Raw genomic sequence first — 25620 nt, 5'->3', positions numbered from 1 at the left:
CCTTTTCCTCCCGCGGGGGGGAACCTTCCCCCCCCCCCCCAACCTGAAATTATGGTTCAAAACACTGTGGGAAACTTACCTGATGGACAACATCACTGACAAAATGAACAGGTCTCTTCTGAAACCGGCCAAAACAAACTTTGATAGCAAATGGTTCCCAATACTAGAATTCTTGTCACACCATGAATTTATTTCACCAGAATGGAAGCAACTGCAGAGATGGCTTTGAATCTCAATCTTCCTCAGGGCGTACAATGCACTCGATTTTATCATCAATATACTCCAATTTGACTTAGTGTTAAGGACACCTCACGACACTCCAAAGCACTCTGTGCTATACTCAAAACAGGATCTAAGGTATACCTCTCACTGAAATTACACTATTGTTAAAATGTTAAATTGTTAAGTTGAACGATGTAACTAACCCAAGCTTTTTATCAATTACATTTCTGTACATGGATGGATGGATGGATGGATGGATGGATGTATTTATCTACTTGCAATTTCTTGCTTTCGAACTGCTAGGTTGGCAGGAGCTGGAACTAGAGATGGGAGTTCACTCCGTCATGCAGAAACTCAGGTCTCGAACTGCTGAACTACTGACCTTCCACAGCATTCAGTTCAGCGTCTTAACCACTTGAGCCACCGCAGCACACACACACACACACACAGAGAGAGAGAGAGAGAGAGAGGATTGCTGGCATGGAATAATACCGCAAGCATTATTAGTGAAAGAACGCCATATAACTAAGGTCATTTTTTCACTGCGTGGTTGTTTTCTGAATACAAAACTTGGAAAGCTGTTTGTTGACTGCCCGAGTCGCCAGCTACATTCAGTCACTAAAACAGTCCAGCATTTTTTTTTTTAAAAAAAACAAACCCCAAAATCTCTTCCAGTGCAAATTCAAAGACAGCTAGCAGATGATTTTCTATACGGTTGTGAAGCGAACCACACCTGGTCCCTCCTGGATAGAATGGCTGCTTCTGAGGGTGGGCTCGATGGCCTAATAACCCCCGGAGCTCCCTCACCATCCCGACAACCCCCCCCCCAGGCTCCACCTCCAAATCCCCAGGAACTCCCCAACCCAGAGTTGGTAGCCCTCGGTGTATTCCTAAGGAAGAAGTGTGTTGCCTCTTGGCACTGGGATTCAAAGAGTGACTGCCTCTGAACGTGGAGGTTCCATTTAGTCGCCACGGTTAGTAGCAACTCATAGAATTAGTGCCTCTGAATGTGGAGGCTCCCCTCAGTTACCACGGCTGGTAGCCGTTGTTAAACTCATCCTCCGTGAATATCCCTTTCTTAATAATCCCTGGCATGGAGTTTGTCTTTCTTGACCTCAAAGGAGCTAACATAGGAAACACGCCTGCTTGCACCGGCATGGGTCCGAGGGGGCCCGTTCCCATACCAAACTCTCCCTACACAGAGTTCAGCTGTAGCTTATTTCTTACATGCTGGCTTCCTGTTGGGGATGTCTCTTGTGTCCGCTACCACACTACTAAGAAAGGGTATCCATTTGAATGAGGCAAAAGAACACATCTGGACTGCTGCTCATCGGGAAGTGGAGGAGGAGACATCAGAAAGGAAGGCAGGGGAGTTCAACACAGGCCAGATTCACAAGGCTTCAGAAGCCAGGTATAGCCCGTGACATTCGAAGGGGTCAGTGCTGGGAGTAAAGGCGACTAGAGAGGTGCAGTGGAGATAGAGACATCAAAAAGATTCCTAAATACATACTGTCTTTCATCATGAAATAGCTTTTTTCCTGGTGTGTGATGGACAGGCTGCTGTCTTTCCTATTCTTTCTCCCCCTATGTCTCATCACGCTGTCTGATGCCAGGTAGGGATGGTCAGGCCCTTGGATTAATTGTTGGGGACTAATAAACAAGTCACTGTCACGCCTGTCAATCAGAGGCTTCCACGGCCTCCGCAAGCAGGAACACAACTACTCGCGTTTCACACCCACTCACCCACACCCACACCCATTGTGTGTACAATGGCTTAGAAGAGAATCAAAGCATAGGCAGTGCTCACACACATGAGATAATGTTTGGGGGGGGGGGAAGTGAGGCTATTTGCTCCGCAGGAATTTGACCCGCATTTGCGTGATCACAAAGTCCCTGGGAGCTGCGAGGGTGGCCCATCACTGCAACCGCAGGTGAGTCGGGGTGGGTTTTTTTGGCTGCGTATTTCCGGTGCGCTTCAACGAGAGTTCGATGATTCGCATCTCTTCATCGAGTGCTCCCTATGCAGTGTGCGATGATGCACATACCGAAACGGGGGGGAAACGACGACATGAAGTCGGAACAGCCCAATCAGACCATCCCGACACCATGGAAGCACAATCACACTGAGCAAAGTCCGTTCCTGGCCCGTAGCAAACCTGTTTGCTACTGGGTTTTCCCCGGTGTCTTTTTACTCCGCTTCTGCAGCGGAGCAGAATGGGTTGCCCACGGGAGCGGGATGCTTGGCAGATGTTGGCGTCTGATCGCGCCCTTAAAATCCGCCCGGCAATCGTGCCTATGGCGCGGCTAATTCTGCGTGTGATTGCACCCTTAGTTAACTCAGGTTAAGAAAGCATGTATTCAAAGGAAGGTATTCTTGGGGGTGTCTCCTCCACTGGAACTTGGCACTACACATTTGTGTCGTTGTCTCTTCCTTTCTGAAAATCTGCCTGTGATGTAGCTCCCTGCGCAGGGACCGAGCTTGAAGCACACATAAATGCATTTGCACACATTCTCACCTTCTAGTATTTGACCTCTCCCCTTCCTCTTGTCTTCCCCGAACGGTCAACATCTAGAAGAAGAAGAAGAAGAAGAAGAAGAAGAAGAAGAAGAAGAAGAAGAAGAAGAAGAGAGGAGGAGGAGATTGGATTTATACCCCGCCCTTCACCACCCAAAGGTGTCTCAGAGCGGCTTACAAACTCCTTTCCCTTCCCCTCCACACAACAGACACCCTGTGAGGCAGGTGGGGCTGAGAGAGCTCTTGACAGAAAGTGCTCTTTTTCTAGGACAGCTCTTATCAGAACTACGGCTTGCCCAAGGCCATCCAGCCAGTGGAGGAGTGGGGACTCAAACCGGTTCTCCCAGATTAGAGTCCGCGCACTTAACCACTACACCAAACACTGTAAACTCCTCAGAGGACATGTTTTTGCTTACATTACTCCATTTAAAAGTTTCAGCCGTCTTGGTCTGCAGAAGAAAAGCTAAATTTGAGTTCTCCAGGATTTGTCTCACTGACCTTTTAGAGTTCTTGGAGGGGATGAGGAGGTGGCGGCGGCTACAAGCATGGATGGCTTCAAGAGGGAACTGGATAAACATATGGAGCAGAGGTCCATCAGTGGCTATTAGCCACAAGGTCTAGATAGGAACTCTCGGTCTGGGGCAGGTGATGCTCTGTATTCTTGATGCTTGGGGGGGGCAAGAGTGGGAGGGCTTCTAGTGTCCTGGCCCCACTGCTGGACCTCCTGATCGCACCTGGTATTTCTGGCTACTGTGTGACACAGAGTGTTTGGACTAGATAGGCCATTGGCCTGATCCAACATGGGCTTCTTTTATGTTCTTATGTTCTTAAGGTATAGATAGGAACTCTCGGTCCGGGGCAAGGGATGCTCTGTCTTCTTGGTGCTTGCAGGGGGAGGGGCAACAGTGGGAGGGCTTCTAGTGTCCTGGCCCAACTGCTGGACCTCCTGATGGCACCTGGTATTTCTGGCCACTGTGTGACACAGTGTTTGGACTGGATGGGCCGTTGACCTGATCCGAAATTGGCTTCTCTTATGTTATTAGCTTATATGCTTTTGGAAGTCAAAGATCCATTTGTCAGATACAAGTAGGAAAGATCTGAATCCAGTAACTTCTTGGAGATTAATAAGATTTTTTTTTTGGGGGGGGGTATATGCTTTTGAGAATCAAAGCTCCCTTTATAAGATTCAAGTAGAGAAGATAGAAGTCCAGGAGCACTTTAAGAGAGCAACAAGATTTCCAGGGTGGAAGCTTTCAAGAGTCAAGGCATCCTTTGTCAGACATGAAATTATATATACCCTTCTTCCAGTCGTATTCTTATTTCATTAAGACTGGATTTACATCACCAGCATTTATTTATTTATTTATTTATTTATTTATTTCCGTCCACCTTTCTCATAGGAACTCCAGGCAGATTTCATGGAGTGAGTCAATACAATAAAAAATAGAAATGGGACAGTCAATGAACAGTGCAGTGGGATTAGGGTTGTACAAGTCTGGAACCAGCCAGAAAGAACTGAAGCATAGTGCAATAGGACACATTCAGGGGCGCAAAAATTACACAATCAGATCCTCCTTACAGTAAGGTTGTACGCACGACTGCAGACTGGCCAGCCCCTCATCATCCCTGTGAGAGTGTGTGAATAATTTTGTACAGTGCAGCCCTCTCACCTGCACAGAAAAGCCTCTTGAAGAATTCTAAATGCTGTATTTTCCCTAGGACGTTTTTGTGGTGCTTTAAGGAGCATTCTGTTTACTGTATTTTTTTTAAAAAACCTTCCCCCTTGAACATGTGAATCTGCCCTATACTGGTCCCTCAAGGTCAGTATTGCCTACTCGGCCTGCAGCAGCTCTCCAGGGTCTCAGGCAGGGGTCTTCCACACCACCTGCAGTCTGGTCCTTTCCTAAGTGGGGACTGAACTGGGGAGCGTCCGGACGCAGAGCCACAGCCCCTCCCCTCCCCCTCCCCTCAAGGAGCTCCATGTGGCATGCCCCCCCTCCCCATATCATTCGCACAGTAGCTCTTTGAGAGCCACTGCAGGGGGTAGTTTTGGCCCTCCAAGCAAGTAGGGTTACCAACAGACCTGGAGAAGAAGAAGAGGAAGAAGAGATTGGATTTATACTCCGCCCTTCACTACCCAAGGGAGTCTCAGAGCGGCTTACAAATTCTTTTCCCTTCCCCTCCCCACAACAGACACCCTGTTGTTGTAAAATAGTCAAAATTATTTAAAATACTCAGAGTATCAATGGATCTTGCTCTATTGGAAAGAAGAGATTTCTTTGCATCTAAAAACCTTTATTTCTAAGGGTAAAAGGTATACAGGAAACCTACAAAATAACAAACTCCTAAGAGCTACATTTTCTAAGCTGCTTACAGTTCAAATCATGGTTACACACTACACACAGATAATGGAGAATCTGTCCTTCTTCTGGACCCCTAGAAAGGGAGTCACCTGAAACAAACAACCAATCTGTATCACAATAGAAACTACTTTTCCCGGGTTAATTCCCCATTGGCTCTGTGCCAGGTCAGTCCAAACAATAGCAATACTAGGTAAACGAGTTAACCCTACAATGACTGGATTGTCAGACCTTGTAAACACATGCATTTCCTGGGGGTTTAAATTTTTTTATTTTTAAAACTTTATGTTCACATATATTTCATCAGTTTCGTTTGCATACATATCAGAGTCATTCATTTCTTATTGTTTCATATACAAATTGGAAATATTAAACTTCTGTCTGTTCTTCTATCCATTTATATATTTTTCCCATCTCCTTTTATGTACCGTTTCAGTTTTATTCTGCATCTTTAAACTTAGATCATCTAATCTGGCTAGTTCTAATATTTTATTTATCAGATCTTCCCTTGTAGGTAATCCTTCTGCCTTCCATTGTCGCGCTATTAATATTCTTGCAGCTGTTATAACATAGCTAATTATATAAGAGTCCTGATTGTTGTATCCTTTCGGGATCATGTTTTTCCAACACCTGTGAGGTAGGCGGGGCTGAGAGAGCTCTGACACAAACGGCTCTTTTTTCAAGAACGGCTCTTATCAGAACTACGGCTTGCCCAAGGTCATCTAGCAGCTGCAGGTGGGAAGGCTGACCCAGTCTTGTCAGATCTCAAAAGCTAAGCAGGGTTGGTCCTGGTTAGTAGTAGTTGGATGGGGGAGACCCCTGAGGAAGTTGCTACGCAGAGGCAGGCAGTGGCAAATCCCCTCTGCTCATCTCCTGACTCCCTGGCCCTTCCCACTACCAGTGAAGCTTCTGGTCAAAGGACAGGGCTTTTCCCCTTTTCCCTTTTGCCTCCAGGTGCTCACGGCTTCTGCCCCCCCTCCAAGACAGTGGGTTTTAAGGGTGCCGTCTCTGCCAGGCAGCCAAGGGTAGCCATATGTTGTTGTTTTTTTGAGTTGTCGGCATCCTGCAGCACAGAGATTAGTTTAGCAATGCTTCTAGCGACCCTGTAGTGTAGGCCAGTGCTGCTTTGCAGATGGGAGGGGGTAAAAGACAAGTGGATCCTCTTGAGGCCACCTGATGACTTTGGCTGGGGGGCAGGATTTGTCTCTTGCCCTTCCTGGCTGGCCACTCTGCCTCTGGGCCACCAACAGCTCGGCGTCTTGAAAGCCTTTTTCTTTAAAGTGACCTAAGTCTGTAGAGGACCTGGGCCACCAAACACTGCAGTAAATGCACTGGAGTGGACTTTACTTCAGAGTAAGCAAAAGTGATTTGGAAGAAGCGATGGGGGGCAGCTGGGTCTCTCTTCCTGTGGAGCTGGTACAAAGAAGTGTGTGTGTGGGGGGAGAGCACTAGCCTCAGGCTCAGGCAGATAGCTGGGCTGGATTTGTCTGTCCCGCGCACACTTAATCCTGAGAATGCATTTTGCTGTTTCTTGGGGTGGAGCACGTGACTTCACAGGAAAGGGCTGCAGGAAGGAAGTGAAGGGGGTGTGTGCAGGGTTTGCGTGCATAGCCAATAGACTTCCAGAGAAGTCCTGCACAGCCCAAAGAATGTGGACAGGACAGGTGGACGTGTCCATTGACCTGGAATGATGGTCACCGAAAAGCTCAGAGAGGCCTGAAAAGATCGAGTGTCCTGGCAGAGTGGAGGCAGCCAGGCTGAGCTGAAATGGCTTTGGGTTTGGATTCCCATGTTGAAATGAGCTTGCCTGAGGAAAGGCGCCCCTTTCAGATCACTCCCGGTGGTGGGGGGAGATAGTTTGGGGACTGCAAAGCTCCCTGCAATCAAGAAAAAGAGCCAGAGTCCAGGAGCACCTTTAAAAAGACTAACAGGATTCGTGGCAGGGGAGGGGCTTTTGTGAGTCCCTGCATGACTCACAAAAGCTCCTACCGGTAGCCTGCCACAATTTTTGTTAGTCTTTTTTAAGGTGCTCCTGCTCTTTTCTACTGCTACAGACAGACTAACACGGCTACTACCCATCTTGGGCTGTTCAAGTTAGTGGAGAATAAATATTCAAGGTGCTCCAGAAAATGGAGGCGCTTTTTGACAATAACAACCATGAACATGGAACTAAGGAGGTCATTTAGGTTCACCTCTAGATACCAGGCCTAAAAGGCCACAGGTGAGAAGACCTTGCTGGAAATGATTCCCCAGGACCTCATGAGGAGCTGCTTCTCCCCAGCCAAGTTTCAGCAGAGGTGGTTTGTCAGAGAGCAGCAAAGAGTCCTCCTCCGCCCTGGGGAATTAGTGGCTCCAAAGGTGCCAGTGAAGTCCGGTAAAGAGCAGGTTCTTAGGAAGGAGAGCCAGAGCAAGAGAGGCGACCGAGATTTGAACCCGGCCCAGGTCTTGGGAGGTGTGTCTGAAACACCAATCAGAGGCGGCTTTGAGACGAAGCGCAGCTTGAGCACTGCATATGTGTTTGCTACGTTGCTGGGAATGCTGAATGAATGCAATGTTTTGAGAACAAGTTTTTTTTATGAACCTGTTGACCTGCCGGAAGGGGGAAAAGATGGGCTAATTTCAGCTTTGTTCCTAGCCCTCTCCGTGCGAGTGGTGTCGCTGTGAGCCCAGCAATGAAGTTCACTGTGTTGTGGCAGACTGTGCCGTGCCTGAATGTGTCAACCCAGTCTATGAACCAGAACAGTGTTGTCCAGTCTGCAAAAATGGTAAGCTTTCAATCCATAAAAAGCAAAATGTCATGAGAACATTTTTTCCATTCTGTGCATCACCCCAGAGCTTAACCTGACCAGGGGGGCCAGCGCATTGAAGCGTAGTCTTCTTACACATGGCGTGGGAACGAGCGATACCCTCAGCGGTTGAACAGGCCATCCTGCCAGGGCGCTGGGTGTTGATGTCAGCTGAGAACATCCTGCACCGGCAATGCCCCAATGTTGTGCCTGTCCTGTAGCATCACGCAATGGCTTGCTTTCCCCCTCCATCAGTGTCCCACCCCTGTCCCAGCAGAAGGCAGGGCGCTCTGGGGCAACCGTGTGACTGGGAAAGGGAGCCTGGCTGGAGGCCACCAGAGAGCGTTGGTAGCCACCAGTCAGGACACCGCTGAACCCCTTTAAGCACAGCGGAGACACCTGGGACATTTCCTTGCATATCTGGTCACCCCTGAGGACCGGTAACTTAGTTTTCATTTATGTTCTGTGTTTAAAATCCAACTCCAGTTTAGTGCCATCCTCACATTAGTTAATTGTAGATTAAAGTTTGTTCTCCCTTAGAAATGGAGCATCTTCTAGTAAACGGGGGCTTCTAATTATGCAAAGTGGGCACGCTGTACTTCTGCCGTTGGTGAAAGAGTGCAGCTGCAGATAACTCCTGGGTGTCCTCCTCCTGCTTAGTGGGAGATTGCGGGGGGGGGGGACACGTGGTGGGAGGCCATCAGCCATGCTGAGGCATCACTTCTGGGGGAAACCTGGAAGTGACATCACAAGGACTGAGTCCTGGATAGGACTGACATCACTTCCGGGTTTCCCCCGGAAGTGATGTCACGCTATTGGCCTGCGGCCCGCTCGCTAGCATTTTTCTCAGCAGCTGGGGGTAGGGAATACCTGACCTCTCCCAAGGGCCTGGCACCCTTCCCGCCGCCCCCCCAGTTGCGGCTGACGTGGGTCCCCCCAGAGCAGCAGGCCCCGGTCTCCTCTTCCTTGGCCTGCCCCAAATGCAAGATGTGATGCTTCCCCCTTGTGAGCTGTCTTGTCCCTCCAAGCCGTAGCCAAGGAGGTGGAGTGAGCGTGGGGGAATGTGGGACACAGAGACAGGCGGAGCTGCTGCTTGGATGCATGGCGGGTGGGACAGGGGGCGGGGCTGCAGCCTACAACTTTGTCATGAGGCCACAGGGAGGCAGCAGCAACCTGCCCCGCCGCACGTCATGACTGGGCCCGGGCAGGGCAGAGAAAGGATCACGCAGGCGACTTGCAGGGTTCCCGCCTCTCCTCTCCTCTGCCGCTGACCACGAAGCTCACCTCCCCGTGTGCCAGTTGGGCCTCTTTCCAAGTAGAGCTGGAACATTAGTCCATTTGTCAGTCAGAGTAATGAAACGTTTTAATCAGCAAAAAGGCTGCTCCTGATTCATCAGGCAGCATAAATCTTTTTTTAAAAAAGGTCTTTTTAATGCAAGCATTTATGGAAAACCGCAGAAGTCAAGTGTCCCACCTGCTTTCACCCACCCCGGGGGGGGGGGGGGACTCTGTTAGATTTCCAGATGCTTTACACCCAGGCCCTTAACCCTCACAGGAACAGGAAGTGCGACGGTTTGATTTCAATATAAAAACGCATCAACTGTTGGGATGTACTGTGGATATTGTCTTCTCCTTTGAAGTGTCCGTTCGTAAACTGGGGCAAAAAGGTGAATGATGTCAGTTCTAGTGTTCCCTGTAAGCTGAGTCAGTGTGAGCTAGTTCACAGTTTTCTGGCCTCTGGCTCACACATTTTGTCTTCGTCCAGGAAGGACGGGGCTCCAGAGCAAGCTAATTTATGCAGCAGCCAAATCGCTCGCTCACCACTTTAATGCCAGGAGCTCACAAAGTAGAATTTGTGCTCACAAGACTGGGCAGCTTGGAGGGAGCATTGGACAGTTCTAAGAATCTTGTGATCTTCTCCACCTACTGTGGGCATGTTGGGGTCACCAACCTCCAGGTGGGGCCAGGAGTCATTCCAGAACTCATCCCTGGCTACAGAGATCAGATCTCCTGGAGAAAATGCACTGGATATTTTAGCAGAGTAAAGCAATGACGTAGCAGACATGTGTAAACCAGCTAAAAGAAAGTTTATTAAAAAAATTAGGCAGGGTTACATGTCGAGGATAAAAACAATGAAATGTCTAGCTGACTTGCTGCATCTTTCTAGTTACTGGTGACTCCAAGATGGATTTGAGCATTTGATATTAGAACAAAGGGAGGAAGATGAAACCCCGCCCCCCAAAATGCATATGTACAAAATCTCAGGTAACATCACCCAGCTATGAATCGACACACAGCCAAACTAAAGGTCACATCATTATTCATGGGACTCCTTTTTCTCTGGTGGGAAGTACGTGCAGGACAGCCCATTGGTTCTTAAGGTAACTAGCAATTAACATATACAAACAAACAGGTTCTCTTTCATGACAGAAGAAAGTGAACTTGCAAATATCCCAACAAAATGGCTGTTTTGGTAGGGTTAGAGCTTTGCGGCAGAAGTCCATCAGTGGCTATTAGCCACCAGGTATAGATAGGAACTCTCGGTGTGGGGCAAGTGATGCTCTGTCTTCTTGGTGCTTGGGGGGGGCAACAGTGGGAGGGCTTCTGATGTCCTGGCCCCACTACTGGACCTCCTGAGGGCACCTGGTGTTTTTGGCCACTGTATGACAGAGTGTTGGACTAGATGGGCCATTGGCCTGATCCAACATTGGCTGCTCTCTTATGTTCTCCCAACCCCTGCCCTCCTCAGGCTCCACCCCAAATCTCCAGGAATTTTCCAGCATGCAGTTGGCAACCCTTGGACTTGTAGAGCTGATAACCTTCCTTCTTTTGATGATTTTGGATTTGGTATGTTGTGTTCAGAAAAAAAATTGCAGCTCAATCACAACAGGTGAACCAAGAGATGTGGGCAGCCTTTCTGGATGAGGAACTTCCTCCCCCCTGTGTGGTGTGGAGCATGCTAATTGTACCCTGGAACACTGTCCAACAGAATGGGCAAATGTAGAGGTCATGTTTCTGCCAGGGACACAGGATCTTTTTCAGATGTTGTGTGGTAGATAGGAGAGGAAGCGACCATAGCCGAGAAAGAAAGAATGATCTTTTCTGAATGGCCGAGAGAAGAGGTTGTTTTCATACTTCTGACCCTTTTGGTTTGCTTGTCTGTCTTGTTCTTTACATGGCTCCAAGAAAATCCCGTGCCTGGGTAGCCCATGCAGAACGTGCTCAGGCCAAAAGTAATCCCGTGGGTGGAGTGGACGACTCCCATTCCTTGCCACAATATTGTTTAGGGCTGCCAGCCTCCAGGTGGGGCCTGGGGATCTCCCGCTATTACAATTCATCTCCAGCTGACAGAGATCAGCTCCCCTGGAGAAAATGGCTGCTTTGAAGGGGGGACTCTGTGGCCTTGTACCGTGCTGAGGCCCCTCCCCTCCCCAAACCCCGCCCTCTGCTGGATCCACCCCCAAAGTCTCCAGATATTTCCCAACCCAGACCTGGCAACCCTAATATTGAGCCAGTTTGGTGTAGTGGTTTAAGTGCGCGGACTCTGACCTGGGAGAACCGGGTTCGATTCCCCACTCCTCTACTTGCGCCTGGCTGGATGACCTTGGGCAAGCTGTAGTTCTGATAAGAGCTGTTCTTGAAAAAGAGCAGTTTCTGTCAAGAGCTCTCTCGGCCCTGCCTACCTCCCAGGGTCCCTGTTGTGGGGAGGGGAAGGGAAAGGAGTTTGTCAGCCGCTCTGAGACACCTTTGGGTAGTGAAGGGCGGGGTATAAATCCAATCTCTTCTTCTTCTCTCTTCAGACACTGTCTCATAGGTGTGCATCAGATGAGCCGAGCACTGGCACAGCTGGAAAGGTTTTCAGCTCCAGGTTGGGAAATTCCTGGAGATTTGGGGGTGGAGCCCGGGGAGGTTAGGGTTTGGGGAGGGGAGAGACCTCAGCAGGATTCGCCCTCCAGAGTTGCCCCTTTCTCCAGGGGAGGGGGAGCTGATCTCTGTAGCTGGGAATGAGTTGTAATTCTGGAAGCTCTCCAGTCCCCACTTGGAGGCTGGCAAGAGCCACGTTCCCCCCATTCAGAACACTCTTCTTGGCAGTTCTGCTTCAGGCAGAGGCCTCTCGATTGCCCCTCCCCAAGGCAGGACGGAGCACCCTGCAGGTAGCGACATGACAACGACTACGTAGTCTGGAGCTGCAGCAGACCGGGGGTGGGGGTGGGATGGCGTCTTGCCTCCCAAGTGGAAGTTGTCCCCCTCCCCCAAGAATTTTGCATGGCAGGGAGAAGGCCAGGCTCGGTTTATACTGCCGGGAGCTGTGGATGTGGCGACGGTCCCTTCTTGTAAAGGTAAAGGTTCCCTTGCCCGAAAGCCAGTCGAATCCAACTCTAGGGTTGCGGTGCTCATCTCCATTTCAAAGCAGAAGAGCCAGCGCTGTCCGAAGATGTTTCCGTGGTCATGTGGCCGGCATGACTAAACACCAAGGCACATGGAACGCTGTCACCTTCCCACCGAAGTGGTACCTATTTATCTACTTGCAATTTCTTGCTTTCGGACTGCTAGGTTGGCAGGAACTGGAACTAGAGACGGGAGCTCACTCCGTCATGCGGCACCCGGGTCTTGAACTGCTGAATTACCGACCTTCCACAGCCTGCAGTTCAGCGTCTTAAGTTGAGTTAATGTGATCCCTTGAAGAAAACGCGTTTGCTGTCGTTTCACTTTTCCCTTGTGATGTTGGAGGCTGGCTGTGGCTGCTTACGGCCTCATGGAGCCCAGACCAGGCCTTGCCCCTGTTCGCATTAGGGTTGCCAACTCTGGGCTGGGAAATTCCTGGAGATCGTCAGGGCAGACCCTGGAGAGGACAGGTTTTGGAAAGGGGAAGGAGCTCAGTAGAACGTAATGCCATGGAGTCCACCCTCCCAAGCAGCCATTTTCTCCAGGGGAACTGATCTCTGTCATCTGGAGACCGGCTGTAATTCTGGGAGGTCTCCAGGCCCCACCTGGAGGTTGGGAACCCTGCACCCCGTCACGAAGTCCGGCGGGGCAGATGGCTGCTGCCTCATTACAAAGTCAAACACAACATCCGTGACAAAAATAACGAAGAGTCAATAAAGATAAGTTGCAAAACCATTTACTGTAGTAATTCTGTAGAAATTTTTCTTCTATTATCACTCACACACAACGAATGCTGCGCAATGTAAACAATGCGTTTCACAATATTTGCTTTATCTGAGCGTGTCGCAATCCCAATTCTTATCAATTACTACTTATCAACTCTTGAAGGAAACGTTCCATGTTGACTCTCTAATAACAGAATCCAAGGTCTTCATATTGTCACGGTAGTTGTTTTTGGAATTCCACTTCCTCCCATGATCTCTCATTTTTGTCTTCTACTCATTACAAAGTCAGGCAGGCAACAGGAGCAAGACGGAGCCCTGCTTTTGTGGTGGCGCTTTGTATAACTTGACTGTTGTCTGTGCAGTGGACAGCTAGCATGACGCTGTTGCTCTCAGCTGTTGACCCAATAACCAGCCAGTGAGATGGCGGCATCAATGTCAGCTCAGTGGAGCTAGGTAAGGAGGCCGGTGAGGAGGAAAGTGATGGCGTGTATGCTGCATATACTTTTTGGTTATCACCACTCACCACCAGTTTGGGCACAGGTAACCACTGCAGGTCACACCCTGGACATGGAAGGAGATACTTAGGCAGCATTTTCCATAATAAGAGAGGACACCTTTAACAGCTTATGGCTCTCAGCCAGACCACCACCTTTACAACTGATAGGCGTGGAGCTTCAAATGTACGCTGGAGAAACTGTTCCCTTGGCCGGCAGGGTGGTGGAAGGAAGAGGCTCCCCCTTGATGGGTGGGAACTGGCTGTGAGAACTGAAACTGGATTGGCAGAACATATTTTTGTGCCACTCCCAGTTTCTGAAGGAAGCGTTGGATAAAGCAAAAGAGATCTTCAGTCCAGGGCTAAGATCACTAACTGGGATGACAGCAAAGATTCATGTGAGTCCGGTTAAACAGCCTCAGTTTTTCAGATTCCGCTCTGTGCCTTCTGCTTTGCACAGTTAAGTAGAAGCTAAACGGCAGTGCCTGCACAGTTAAGTAGAAGCTAAATGGCAGTGCCTTCTGGAACTAGTCCAATTTTCACACTGGGCCACCCCAATCGCTGTCATTAAGGCAGATGGATCTGTACAAATTTGTGGGGATTGTGCTGTCACTGTCAACAAGACTGCAGAGCCGGATCCCTGTCCACTGCCTACAGTTGAGGATTTATTTGCATCCTTAGTAGGAAGCACTTTATTTTCCAAACTAGATCTTCGTCATGTTCATCACAGCTGCTTCTCGGTTAGGAGTCTAAGGATTTGCTCACAATTAACACTCATCAAGGGTTATTAAAGTATCCATGTCTGAAATTATTCAGAGGAGTTAAATTTGAAACCTCGCAGACTCAGTTGCAGTTCTTCAAGGTGCTAACTAGGGATGTGCATTCAGTTCATCCGAACCGAATGCACCCCCGAAAATAGCCCATTCAGCCCCTTTTCGGGCAGCTGCAGGCTGAATCAGATTCTCTAATCTAATTCAACCTGCCGATGAAATTCAGCGGCATTTCGGCAACTGCCCCAAAAGCAGCCACCAGCCAGGGAAGGGGGGGCTCTGTAGGCAGGTGAGCCGGGGAAGGCACGGGGAGGAATTGCCTTCCCTTCAGTTAAGGGAGCATGCCACCTCTGCGGCACGACTGGGCGGGATTTAAATTTTAAAACTCCAGTTGTGCTGCAGAGGCAGCACGCTTCCTTCACTGAAAGGAAAGGCAACACCCCCCCCCCTTCAAGAGTCCCCATAGGGTATAATTGAGCCAAATATGATTCGGCTGGCCGAATGCCACCCCTATTGGCTTGCATTGCTGAAAGTGGCATTTTGGGGTCATTCGGCCAGCCAAATCAGATTCTGCCCGAATCGGCCGAATCTGAATTGGGCCAAATTTGTGTGTGTGTGTGCACACCCCTAGTGCTAACACATTGTGACCCTGGATTACCAATGGTGCTGACTTGTGATGCCTCCCAGTATGGAATGGGGGCACTTTTGTCCCATATATACCCAGATGGCTAGTGAGACCGACTGGACTTGCATCCTGTACCAGCAGGAAGGAGTTATTCTCAACTTGAAAAAGAGGTTTTGAAAAAGAGGTTAGTTTTGGAGTTGAGAGGTTCCATCACTGTTTGTATGGCCATGTGTTCACCATCCTTACACTCTTGGGTGAAAATAAAGCCATATCTACTACGGCCTCAAGAAGGATGCAGCAGTGGACCAGTTAAATACTGGATTCCATGGATGGTCCGACCCCAAACTTAGTGATCAGCTCAGCTTTGTTAATGATTCAGCAGATACAAGGCAAAACTCCAGGGTAATAGCCCTGTTTAAATAGCATGCAACCAGCACACCCAACCACACCCAACTCCCAACGATTGGCTATTTACATAACATTAATTCCTCATTGGTCACCTCCAGAGTCCTGGTGGCTATTGTTCTAAAGCTCCAAGCTCAGCCAGTCTCTGGTAAAACAGTCCTGGAATGTTCCAGCCTCAGTACATAACAGGACCCAAACAGACTCAACCTGCAATACATATCTGGAAAAGTACTTTGGCTGAACATCTGCAGGCTGGATTTCTTTCTAAAGGGAAAATGGCTGGTTGCTTACTTTGGAGTGGAACTTGCAATCACTGGCCCAGAGTTGAAGATAGTTACTCATGACTGGTTCCAGGGCTCAGTTGTGGCCACGCCCTGGCTCATATTCAAATCAGACCATGTTGGCACTGCACTCTGTATTAGCAGCATAACAATAAAAAAGAGCAACTTGGGATGTTGCTCCTTATGAGTTTAATGGGGCAACAGTCATTTTTTGTTAGAAAACAGCCCCTCAGCATCTTACTGCATTTCCTGCAGTAAGCGTTTTGACTGACCTGCCTGCAAAACGGTTGTGGCTGTTAAGTGGCCAATAGTTTCCTCTCAATACACAGAGATCAATTTTATGCCTTGCCTAATTATAACTTGTCAACAGCAGAAAGCCAGGCAGAAGATTAATAAAAAGCCAGCATACTCTCCCCTCTCACCCTAATGCAGGAGCCGATGTCCAGCTTGCACTCACTTGTTTCTCAGGTGACAGCTGCAGTTGTCATGTGATAACTGGATTTCACAAAGCAGTTATCCAAGGGGGGCTTTAACTTGAAGTAAGCATAACCAGGCTGGGTGAGGAAAAGATGGTGTTTGGCTCTGTGGGGAAATAGCTGGTGAGTGCAGAGTCTTCCTTGTCTTTCATGGTTCATCCTTTGTAGCTCATACCTTCAGGGCCTCCTCTCCTGGTATATACCCCAAAGAGCGTTACGCTCAATGGATAATGATCTACTGGTGATGCCAGTCCTGAAAAACATCCGGCTGTCCTCAATCTAGTGGAATGCTCTGCCGAGTGAAATCTGGGCCCTGCAAGGTTCGATGCTGTTCCACCAGGCCCTGCAAGATGGAGATGTTCCGCCAGGCCTATGGTTGAGGGCAGTGACGGTTACCATTGTAGATTGGCCTCCCTTCCCCTTCCTTTTTCTTTTTCCCTCCCTCCAGTGTGGTGTAGTGGTTAGGAGCGGCAGACTCTAATCTGGAGAGCCGGATTTGCTTCCCCACTCCTCCTCCACATGCAGCTAGCTGGGTGACCTTGGGTCAGTCACAAGTTCTCTCAGAGCTGTTCTCTGAAGAGCAGTCCTCTCAGAGCTCTCTCAGCCCCACCTGCCTCACAGGGTGTCTGTTGTGGGGAGAGGAAGGGAAAGGAGATGGTAAACCACTCTGAGGGGTATAAATCCAACTCTTCTTCTTCTTCTCCCTCCCCTTTGGTATCCATTCATTCTTTTTACTGACTAATTCTAGACTACTTATTCTCCCTCCCTGTAAGGGGTGCTCCCTTTCATATGCCATCTTTGTAAGGATTATTTTAATGTTGAAATAATTTCAATTATAAATATAGTTTATGTACAATTTGTCACCTACCTTGAGCCCTGTCTGTACAAGATAGGGCGGGTTATAAATCCAAAAGATAGATAAGTAAAATCTGTTCTTTCATTGCAGCTGGCTTTATGTTTTTCTCCTCACCACCCCTCTGGTCAGGCGATCAGCAGGTTGTCCTCACCTGAGAGGGAGCAGGCAGAGGGTGTGAAGCTGAGGTGGGAGAGGAGGCAGGGCTGCTCAGCAAGAGGGAACCATTCCTCCTCGTAGCTGTTGTGGCATTTGGGTCATGGATGTGCCATATTTGCACCAGATCTATTTGCCAAGTGGCAGCAGTGCCAGCAGACAGGGGATGCAGCAGCTTGGGCTGGGCCACTCGGAGAAGTCTGGCATCCAAGTGGCATGCTGCGAGACAAGGGATCTTTGGGCTGCACAGCACGTGGAAGGCCTCACATCTGAATCAGCCCTTTGAAAGCCAGTTTGGTGTAGTGGTTAGGAGAGCGGACTCTAATCTGGAGAACCGGGTTTGATTCCCCACTCCTCCACTTCCACCTGACTGGATGACCTTGGGCCAGTTACAAGTTATTTCAGAGCTGTTGTCTCAAGAGCAGTCCTTGAAAGAGCTCTCTCAGGGAGAGGAAGGGAAGGCGATTGTAAGCCACTCCAAGACTCCTTCGGGTAGTGAAAAGCTGGGTATAAATCCATCTCCTCCTCCTCCTCCTCCTCTTCTCTTTGTTAGTGAGCAGGTGGGGTTACCCGCCACAAAGGAACCACCAGAAAAATTGCTTTACCTCTTGTATGTTGGGAGGTAGCACTATGGTGCTGCTGGCAGGTTAAATTTTATTTCCAGCTTCCCTTTTTACAAAGATCCCCTTTTGAGCCTCGGGATTATGTGGGGGGGGGGAGAGAAAGCTGCAACTCAGTGGGTAGAGGGAACATTCAAGCCCTTGTTGGGGAGCAGGGGCTGAAAAAACGTTCCAGGGAATTGTGTCCTCGTAGGGCACACGTCTCAGATGTAAATACACTTTCTGCTTGAAACCTCATGAAGCCAGATGCAGGGACCGCAAATGGGGAGTACCTGAAAGGGCCAAAGGGCCAGCAAAGGCCAACAGCATCCTCCTTACAGATCTGTTCCTGTCTCGGCCATCATAACTAATGGGTGAGCTCAGCAATATTGAAGAAAAGAATAAAAAACAGAGATAAGCTTGTTGTTTCTGACTCCATCGTTGGAGGGTTTCTTCTTCTGAGCATCCCCATAATTCTTAGTTTTTAATGGAGGTGCCACTACAGAGCTATAACGCAAAGGGTGCTGGGGTGTGCTACAAGTGTAAGAAATAATTCCAGCAATTCACATCCTATAAGTTGTTCAGTAGGATATTCCTAGATTTGCTAAGTGAAATACATGAAATGGATCAGAGATGGAGGGCAGGAGCTCAGTTTTGTTTCTCGTTGAGTGTTGTTTGCCAAACATTTTTGAGGAAATGGCTGCCACTGCAGGATGGGCGATCAAGGGAGCGGGGGTGTGCTTTCACTGTTTAAATTCTGGCGTCAAAACTCTGAGGACTTTCCTGGATGTTGTTTTAGTCCCTGAAAGACAGTGATGACTGGAGAGAGTGCGCCATTTTGTTTGAGCATGCACTGGCGTGGTCGTGGCGGGGTGTGTGTCTGCGCGAGCTGTTGCTGTGGCCGGGGCGCGTGAGATCTGTGGGGGGGAGGGCAGGAGGGCTCATCCCCACCTGACTGTTTGCCCCCTTGAGGTCCCTGAGAGGCATATCACAAATCCTTCCTCTCTTTACTCATCTCCTTGTGCATGTCCAGCAGATTAGTTTGCTGGGTTTGCTCCCCCACCTTTTCTTCCAGGGCACGTCCTTGCCTCCTTCCGGCATTTGAGGGCATTCCTCTAGCAGTGTCCTGGAATATGTTGACCGACGAGAGGTGGGAAAGTAGCATCTAGGTATTTTAGGTCTCCTCGGGGAAGAGAGGCTGGCTCTGGCCCCACTGGGAATATCCCTGCCGAAGGTTTGGGAAAAGGACACCATCTGGAAGCGCCGGAGGACAACTGCTGTCAGAGATCCGCCCTCTTCTCTGGAGGAGGAGGAGGAGGAGGAGGAGGAGGAGGAGGAGGAGGAGGAGAGATTAGATTCATACCCCGCCCTTCACAACCCGAAGGAGTCTCAGAGCGGCTGACAATCTCCTTTTCCTTCCCCTTCCCACGACAGACAGACACCCTGTGAGGTGCAGGTGGGGCTGAGAGAGCTCTTTTGAGGACTGCTCTTGAGAGAACAGCGCTGAGAGAACTGTGGCTTGCCAAAGGTCTTCCAGCCAGGTGCAAGTGGAGGAGTGGGGGATCAAACCCGGTTCTCTCAGGTTACAGTCCGCCTGCACTTAACCACTGCTCCAAACTGGCTCTGGAGGGTGAGTGTTGCTCGGCCAGGCTTGCGGCAGGAAGGCCGTGCGTCTGATGGATGGAATCCACAGAGAGTCTCAAGGCTTGCCCCTTCTCTCAAGCCCCGTGGTCCAAATGGTCACTGCAATGATGGCGCTAGATAATAAGCAACGTTTCTCTCTTAAGAGGAAAGATCACTCCGTTTCATTTTTCCTAGTACTGACAGACTACAGACTTGTTGCCTGAACTTCTTGTTGGGAGTCATTGGGATTTTTTCGACACAAAGGCCGGTCAAGTGTTGTTCAGTCTTTCTCTTATGTGAACTTGCCTCCCGCGGCTCAGGGCCACCGTCACAATCTCTGCCGTCTGTGGTGTCCAGAATGGAGTTACCGAGGTGGGCCTCGGACTCAGGAGGGACCAGCAGTCCTTCCTAGCCTGCTGCTGGCTGTTACCCGGAGGGAATGCCAAGGTCCATAGCGCTGGGCATGAGGTACCAGAGCTGGTACCAAACCCAGCACAGGGGCTCATTCACTGCTTCCGGTGGAGGACCCTGGCCGCTGTGCGGCAAAGGCAGTGTTTGCTGCCGACCTGGGCCCAGCAGTGACAGTGGAAGGCCATTGCTCTACAGAAAACATGCAAACTGTTAACATCTCAGAGGCTGGGTCAGGAGTGGGGAGCAAGAATAAGGGCAGGATAGAGGTGGACTCCTCCCTTGAAGTCTAGTGATTTGCCTCCAGTGCCAGAAGTATAAATCCTTCATTCCCTGTGTCAAAACAGTATCCCACAGAGTCCTGTTACCCTGACAGAAGGCCAGCAACTTCACGAGAAGTCTTCCATTATCTCAGTTTATGGCAGGGTTGTCAAACATAAGGCCCGGGGGCCGGAATCAGCCCCGCGACCAACTGATGCAAAGGAGGAAGTGCTGGGGGGGAGTGGGCGGAGCCACTCCGTTGTGGCTTCAGCACAGCAGAACAGCCCCGTCTGCAGCAGTTGATCATTGTGGGAGCATCTGTCCAGCGCTGCACTGCTGCCGCTCCAGTCCGCCCATGTGGGTTTACCTCTGCACCCCCCCTCCCAGCCCAGTGGGCCTTGCAGTGAGGAGGCACCAACTCGGAGCTTACCAGCTGCTGTCCTGTATACAGTTTCTGTCTCTGGTACCTGGCATTACGTTTTATGGGGGAACAAATGTAAAGAAAACAGTCGTGAGAGTCTGACCCCCAGATCAAGCAGTCGACAAGACTTGCAAAGAAAATGCTTTCTGTATATTATGGTCGACAAGCACTACAACACCATAAACAAATTCCTTCAAATCATAAGAAAATCCTAGTGTAAAATTACGTTTTATGGCACACATGGCCCGGCCTGACAAAGTGACATTTATGTCAGATCTGGCTCTCGTAACAAAATGAGTTTGACACCTCTGGTTTAGGGTCTTCCTTTGCAAAAGAGTTAGTTGTACCACAATATAGATAAAACCCAAACCCATTGACAAGGAAATCCTTCCTGCCCACCACATTAATCACTTGCTGCAAAGACTAGTGGGGAAATTCATGGTGAAATATCAGGCGGAAGACAGATGTTCCCTAGGTAAGCTCTCAGGGCCTCTGTAATTAAAGTTGTAAATTCTCACAGTTGACACAGATTTTGACAAGACGGTGGGCATGTCTGCCTTCCAGGGTTCACTCAGGACTCTTGTGGGCTCCAGTCAGAGTGTTGCCAATGCAAAGAGCCAAAGGTCAGGCGCAGTTATGTGCATTCATTTTAATATGCAATAAATATTTATATGGCCTCAGCGTTGAGGGCACTGCCACAGATTACGGTAAATAAGGATTTATTGCCATGCATGCAAATCTCCATCTTACTGAAGCATCTTTTTTAATTTACTCAGAAAACATAAACTTCCCTGCTCATTGCTGAATTAGTTTAAAGTCAGGATTTAAGGCTGGCCATGCAGATGTGCCTGGGAGGCTGACCAGCCGGGCACGAAGCTCAGCCCCGAGTCACCCGTGTGGGTGGTTCTGCCGCTTTGGCTCTCCTGGCTGAGCCACGGCCTGACCTGTCTGCCAATGTGGCCACAAAGTCATCGTGTCTCTCTCTGAAAGCCGTCTAAACCAGTGCAAATGCAGATGTTTCTAAAGGAAAGCGGATGTTTTAAACTGAATTTTAATCTTCAGCCATCCTTCATTAGAGTTTTCTAAGAGGTGGCTAGATTGTGCCTCCTTCCAAGTAGATTTACATGATCAGTTTTATACTCATGGGTTTAATGTTGGAGTGAACGACATATAGGGGGGGCGCGCGACATCACTCTAAGGGTGTAGAGGTATTATCTCCTTGAACTTAACCTGGAAGCTGCCTTCTGACCCCTCCTCTCTCTTTCACTTTGTCCTCTCTCGCTCCTCACATGGCCTTCCATGGAGACACAGGTCTCTGCCGGCCTCTCCTGTAGAGACAGTGCCTTCATCCTCCCATGCACACGATGCCGGACAAGCTGGCCATTTGAGATAGAGAAACGTTCTCTTTAGATTGGGCTTCTCTCTGTCCTTTTGACTGCAACCCGAATGTGAACTGAATCAACTTGAATAAACGTAATTTTACCAGTTTTGCAATATACTTCTTGGGAGATTTGTTTACTGCATTCAGTATCATGCTTCTACGACTGGGCGAAACGCTGCTATATTAACCGACTATCCCAGTAGTTTATTCCTTGGTGTTACGATAAATAGAATTTTCCAGGCCGTATAATAGTAAACAGCTGCTGTGCATCCCTGGAGGAAAACGGCATCATATGACTCCCCCCCCCCACACACACACTGAATTCTTGAGGGGACTTTTTAAGGAAGCCGACTTGAGGAGGACCATATGTTGTAGAAGGCTTGGTGTAGTAGTTAAGTGTGCGGGAGAACTGGGAGGACCGGGTTTGAGTCCCCACTCCTCCTCCACTTGCACCTGGCTGGATGGCCTTGGGCAAGCCATAGTTCTGACAAGAGCTGTCCTTGAAAAAGAGCAGTTTCTGTCAAGAGCTCTCTCAGCCCCGCCTACCTCACAGGGTGTCTGTTGTGGGGAGGGGAAGGGGAAGGAGTTTGTAAGCTGCTCTGAGACTCCCTTGGGTAGTGAAGGATGGGGTGTAAATCCAGTCTCCTCCTCCTCTTCTTCTTTCATGGCCAGAGTTCATAGATTTTCCGGGCTGTCTGGCCGTGGTCTTGGCATTGTAGGACCTGACGTTTTGCCAGCAGCTGTGACTGGCATCCTCGGAGGTGCAATTAGCATGTTCACAGCCTGGGGAACTCCTACAAGATAATGACTCAGCCCTACCCCACCTTCCTGAGTAGATACAAATTACCTGCCTACCATTGTTCTTCTCACCTTGACACAATGAGTACTCCCTCTTTCTGTGTTATACCTCTGAGGATGCCAGTCACAGCTGCTGGCGAAACGGCAGGTCCTACAATGCCCAGTCCACGGCCAGACAGCCCGGAAAATCTGCAACAACTAATTAAGGAAAACGGTTTGCATGCCAAAGACCATCCATCTCTGGGTATCTTCACATTAAACCACGATTCCCTTGTACTTTCAGGGAATAGCTGGCTAACTGAAAGGAACGTATGCCTGACATGTGGAGTTTTGCCCATGTGAGCAAAGACTTCATTATCACAGCAGCAGCGCTGGTTTTCAACCCATTTCTAAGCAGAAGCCCACTTAATTGCAGGCAGGGCCCTTTGAGGCATGGTTGCGCGCAGGGCGTGGGGCCAGATCCCCAGCCTGCTGGTGGAGAGGGCAAGGTACTCCCGCTGGGCCTCGGAGGAGGCCGAAGAACAGGACTGCCAGCCAAGGAGTCGGAGTGCGCGGAGCAGGCCGAGATGGCTCTTGGTGCCAGTTCCAGCCCCAGCTCTTGCAGACAAAGGAGGGCCGAGGGAGCCGACAGGAGTCAGCGCCAGAGCCTTGGAGAACTAATTTGGCCGAGGAGGCACAGAAGCTTCTCCGGGCTGCTTCCCACTGAAGGGATGAAAGAATGTCAGGGGCCCTCCAGAGACAACGGCCCTGCTTTGCGGGCTTTTTTATCTGCAGCCTGTCCAAGTACCGGAAAGCGCAGTGGTTTTGTGCTGTCTCTGTGAATATGTTAGTCGCCTTTCTCCCCTATCTTTCCCCAAGATACAGAGACATAATCTCCAGTCTTCCCCATATTATTTTTTCATAGGAGTGATTTGTGCTGGTTCCCCGTGTCCTTAATGTGTGGACTGGCACCTTAAACACCAGGGAGGGAAGAACTCGTGGGCACTCCATGAAATTGCTGAGCGGTCGGGTTAGAACGGATAAAAGGAATTGCTTCTTCACCCAAAGAGTGATGAACACGTGGAACTCACTGCCACAGGAGGTGGCGGCAGCTACAAGCATGGACGGCTTCAAGAGGGAATCGGATAAACATCTGGAGCAGAGGTTCATCAGTGGCTATTAGCCACAAGGTATAGATAGGAACTCTTGGTCTGGGCAAGAGATGCTCTGTATTCTTGGTGCTCGAGGGTGGGGCAAACAGTGGGAGAGCTTCTAGTGTCCTGGCCCCACTGCTGGACCTCCTGATGGCACCTGGTATTTCTGGCCACTGTGTGACACAGTGTTGTACTGGATGGGCCATTGGCCTGATCCAACATTGGCTTCTCTTATGTTCTTATACGGAGCAGAGGTCCGTCAGTGGCTATTGGCTCTGCATTCTGTTTTTCACATGAGCCTGTTGAAGAAGGATCCTGGCCCGTCTCCCTGGAGACCAGCAGTTACTCCTCCTCCACCTGTCATTTTGGAAGGGGATGAACATTTTGAGATCGCTGATATCCTTGATTGTAAATTGAAACGTGGTAAACTCTGGTACCTTATCGAATGGGTTGATTTCGGTCCCCAGCACCGCGAATGGGTGGAAGAAGGGGATATTCGGGCCCCTTACCTGATCCGTAGTTTCCACAAGAGGTTCCCGGACAAACCGGGAGGTCTCCCGCCCAGCCCGGGAGATCTCCCGCCCGACCCGGGAGGTGTGTTGTAAGTGTATTTTAAGGGGGGCAGTATGTCAGCAAGCTGCCATTCTGTTTTCTGTGACCTCTGTGTACATATCCTTTCCCTGTTGCACCCGGCTTGTTTTCTATCATCCTGCTCCTGCGTTGGAATGCACAAGATAACTGCTGGAGGTTGTGTGGGGGAGAAGATGCTGTAATGCTTGCCTATTGCTTTTCTCATGAGTACTGCACCTGTGTTTTGTCTGATGTTCTGCCTGGTTCCCATGGACTGGGCGCGCAACCGTTTCATTAGCCCGCCAGCGGGAATGCTATTCATTGGATCTGTATCTGTTTGAATTTCCTTTATTATGCTTGACCTAACTGTGTATCCCCAGTTCTAACAAAGAACGTGTTTGAGTATGTCTTCAACGCTTTGAAATAAATTTTGCTTTTCTTGAAAACGTGGATTTATTCTCGATGCTTGGGGATCCAACATATTGTTAGAACTCTCTTTCTCCTATCGTTCCGAATCTGGCAAGATCATGAGCGGAACTGAGGGAAACCTACTTAACACGGAGGGGGACTCAGGATCGGTCCCACATACCTCCGCTCCTTTGGTGTTCACGACTGCAGCCTCGGTGGAGGGTGCCGTGGGGGGAGCGATTCCCCGCCTGCCTGCACATCTGTCTTGGCCGCCTCCGACCCCTTCGCACTGGGGTCCGCGGAAGACTCAACAGCAGGATGACTGGACTATGTACAACACTCAGGGCACCCGAGAGGTGTACTCCCGTCGGGGGAGCGGATTACGTGAGAGTCTGTTTGACAAGGGATTGTTCCCGGAGCCGGGGACTACCTCGGAGAAGGGGAGTTCCAAGCAAGACCTCGAGGAGTGGATGTTCGAGCCATCGGGGCCGCGAGGCCACGCAGAGGATGAGGAGGGCACCGGAGCCTTCCAAACGGAAGAGGACTATGACCCACCCCCGGACTATCGACCTCGGGACCCCATCCCGGAGGAAACCACCGGGGAACGACTGGCAGAACTGGAATACTCGGTGAGGGACTTGTTGAGGACTTTCCAGGATGTAATGGAAGCTCTGCCGGGAATGATGGACGTTAGAATGGCTAATTTCCTTGACGCACACGCCGCGCAGCAACAAGTTGTCCCTGCACCGGGAGTTCCCGCACCGCAGGTGCCTGCTCAGCCGCCGACGGGACCTCCGCTGCAAGTACCGGGAGTTCCCGCGCCGCAGGTGCCTGTCCAGCCGCCGGCGGGACCGCCTCAGCAAGGGCCTGTGCAACAGCCGATGCCGGGGGGTCCGCCGGGACCGGGTCTGCCGCCACCGATGAGGCCAATGCCAGCGGGGCCACCGGTTGGTCCGGGTCTCCCT

General features: G+C 50.0%; 1 protein-coding gene across 1 annotated transcript in view; it reads left to right on the top strand.

Annotated features, from left to right (window-relative positions):
- VWC2L (von Willebrand factor C domain containing protein 2-like) overlaps nucleotides 1–7862 on the top strand; it is a gene marked incomplete at its 3' end in the record, with an annotated part of 63221 nt that extends 55359 nt beyond the window's left edge. Inside the window, exon 2 of the mRNA XM_015408601.1 lies at nucleotides 7733–7862. Coding sequence (XP_015264087.1) covers nucleotides 7733–7862 — 130 coding nt within the window. The remainder of the gene's footprint in view (nucleotides 1–7732) is intronic.
- Between the last annotated feature and the right edge of the window lie 17758 nt (nucleotides 7863–25620).

Source organism: Gekko japonicus, unplaced genomic scaffold, assembly GCF_001447785.1.
Source record: "Gekko japonicus isolate JY-2015 unplaced genomic scaffold, Gekko_japonicus_V1.1 scaffold1543, whole genome shotgun sequence".
Classification (NCBI taxonomy): domain Eukaryota; kingdom Metazoa; phylum Chordata; class Lepidosauria; order Squamata; family Gekkonidae; genus Gekko; species Gekko japonicus.
This window is presented reverse-complemented; position numbering and strand designations above follow the sequence as displayed.